Source organism: Perkinsus marinus, assembly GCF_000006405.1.
Source record: "Perkinsus marinus ATCC 50983 genomic scaffold scf_1104296954862, whole genome shotgun sequence".
Taxonomy (NCBI): domain Eukaryota; phylum Perkinsozoa; order Perkinsida; family Perkinsidae; genus Perkinsus; species Perkinsus marinus.
This window is the reverse complement of record NW_003207982.1, coordinates 1-2770: the sequence shown is the minus strand read 5'-3', so window position 1 is coordinate 2770 and position 2770 is coordinate 1. Positions and strand designations below refer to the sequence as shown.

Below are 2770 nucleotides of genomic sequence, written 5' to 3'. Positions count from 1 at the left end.
TCTTCTAGTTGCGTTCCCTTCGAGTCAGAGTCACGGCATTCAACCTCGAAGTATTGACAAACGTGTCGTATTTGCTCTCTCTTAAGCCTTCAACAATTTGTAGGTACTTCCTTGCCTACCTTTAGGCTTAACCCCTTGCGACACATCTGCAGCCGTCCGACTACTGTGTGTGATTTACTTTCACTTGAACCACAACCTTTGAGAATCTCTCCACACATAGTATTCGACGCACTCTATATATCGTAGCAAATGCCGGTTTGATCTTAGCGCGCGCCCGGGCCCGCCCGCTTCAGCGAGTAATTTGTGGGTGATGGATTGAGTTTTTTTTGTAGAACCGGCCGACTACCACCCTGAATCAAAGTCCCTGATCCGAGCCGTGGTCACTGTATTACCTCGACTCTACTCAGCTGCGGCCTGTACTCGCATGCCAATGAGTATAACTGTGCAATTTACCCGTTCACAGAGTGGTTTATAATGTTGGTCGCCGTTCGTTAGATCGCCGCTAGGAGCATTAGGATGAGGCGACAAGGTACGAGCGCGCTTGATTTGTATTCTACTAGCAATTCCAGACATGTAGGAAGCGAAGTATATACTAGTACGAAGTAGACAGCACAAAATAGAGAGCACAGTGAGATAGGACAAGACAAATAGAGAGATTAGTATTGTTGCGCGTACTCAAGACTAACGGATACGCAGGTACGCAAGCACAACTGGCCCCAGCTAGCTGATGCGTGTGCGTGTGCGTGTGCATGCCGCACAGAAGCAACAGCATCAGCATTTCATACTGAAATCCCTGTGTTCAGCACAATGTGTTGTAACACGAACGGAGCCTGCGGAATTTTGCTTACTGCTCGTGAATTCCCTTCTTTCTCGAGCAACACCGCTGTGATGCTCCGCATTGACATATCTCCGCTATGTCAGTCATACGCCCAATGTATGTAGTTGTAATGATGCCGCGCGCGTACCGTTAACGTGAAGAGGAACGTGTATACATTCGACTCAGTCGAAACGACTGCATCACAATCGTTGGATTCCCATCCACAAACTCTTCAGGTTATATCTTGTTCGTGATGCCTCTTGCGTGCGGATCCCTCTGGCTTGCCACTGTCATGGAAGCAGCCCTAGGACTACCTGATATCCCTTTCCAGATTACTGCTGACTATCCACCGGGTTGTTATGGAGGTCCTGGTCCAGGGGAGGGAAGCAACATCACCGATATGCTAGCGCCTTCCTGCATTTACAACATGAAGGGATATGCAACAGATGCGGTTTATAGAGAAGCTGCCGGGATCATACTCAACACCAACAGGGCTGGGTATTATGACGGCATGCTATTAAACCTCACTGTGTCCAACCTGCCTGGTACCCTAAAGCCTGATATCCTGGTGGAAACGGATGGTTGGGCTCACCTGAGTGTTGGTGATGAAACCAGAGACTTCTGGTGGAACCCATCCCAAGGTAAAATCATCTACGGTCCAAAGCCTGTTGAAGTGTCTGCCAAAGTTGCAACTATCGACTCTGGTACTCTCCCTAATAACGTGAGCACTTGGAGCTCGTGGGATAGTCTAACTGGTACAGCGCATGGCAACGGGTTGCACCTAATATGTACTCACAAATGCTCCTCCAATGTACCAAATTCTGAGTTTTACACTGCACAAGAAATCCTCATGAAAAAGGTGGAAGGTGGCTGGAACTATTTGGTTATGTACAACTTTCGCGACAATTCTCGTAAGCTAGAAGATTACAACAAGTATGTGATCAGCGGAGATCTGCAGGACGTGAATATAGTGTGAATCTACGCAGTTTCATGATTCTATGCCTAGCCAACGTGGCGAGTCGGTGAGATAGTCCCCTGCTCCGATGCTGTTGTCTCACGCACCGTAGATATGTCTTGGGCAATTCGAGGATTTCGGGTGGCTTTCATTACAACACCTCTCTGTTTGTCATTTAGCGTTAATGTCGTGCGCAGGAGCCTGCTCTCTCTCGCTTACCTGTATGCAGGTCTGCGCGTTGCTGTGTGCTATCCAAGTTTTTGCCGAGCGCACTCTTGCAACCCTCATAAGAGCTCGAGGAGCGCTCGAGAGGAAAGTTCTAGCTGAGCTTATCACCTTTCAATGATCATTGAGTGGCCGGTTATTGGATTGGGGATAGGAAGTATCATCGGCAATCTTCTTCAAGGTCAGAAGAACTGCAATGTATTGCCGACGGAGACGCTGCAAGACTTGAAGAGCACTGAGCTATCTGGCGCTCGTGCACTTCAGGATTTCTCTGAGATGGAATTCATGGGTTGTATCTCATGTGAGGCCCGAATCTACATCGCTCGCCGGTCTCCAGACATACTTCCTCAAGGGCTGCACTCTTTTTGTTGGATTAATGACAAATCTTAGAGAACAAGCGCAGTTGGTCGAGAAGATTGTTGACTATATTGTGATCTGCTGCTATGCTTTTAGTGGTTAGAGCGAGCCGGTGTGCCCTAGAGAATGACAACACACGAGTGTGCTTGTGTGTGGTGAGTGTGTATAGTAGAAGAAGACGGAGTAGGAGAAGTTTCAAGGGATTCCCAAGCTCACCGGCAATACTGGAAAGCACATTTCCAATTAATATTACGTAGCACGTATACAAAAGCCCCACCAACTGGACTGCTTATCGGACTCGCACCATCACTTGTGAAACGTGTGCTACAGTTACGCATCCAGAGCACTGTCGACGGGCTGCCGTGAGGCACGACCCCTGACTATCTACCACTGAAAGTTTTGAAGTCACCGGCGCA

The 2770-nt window shown here is 48.4% G+C and overlaps 1 protein-coding gene across 1 annotated transcript; it reads left to right on the top strand.

The window, feature by feature from the left end:
- Positions 1 to 1070: 1070 nt before the first annotated feature.
- On the top strand, positions 1071 to 1793 carry Pmar_PMAR008048 (hypothetical protein; the record flags this gene model as incomplete). Its single annotated transcript, XM_002776008.1, has 1 exon — positions 1071 to 1793. One exon carries the CDS (start codon positions 1071 to 1073, stop codon positions 1791 to 1793), a length of 723 nt encoding a protein of 240 aa, XP_002776054.1.
- Between the last annotated feature and the right edge of the window lie 977 nt (positions 1794 to 2770).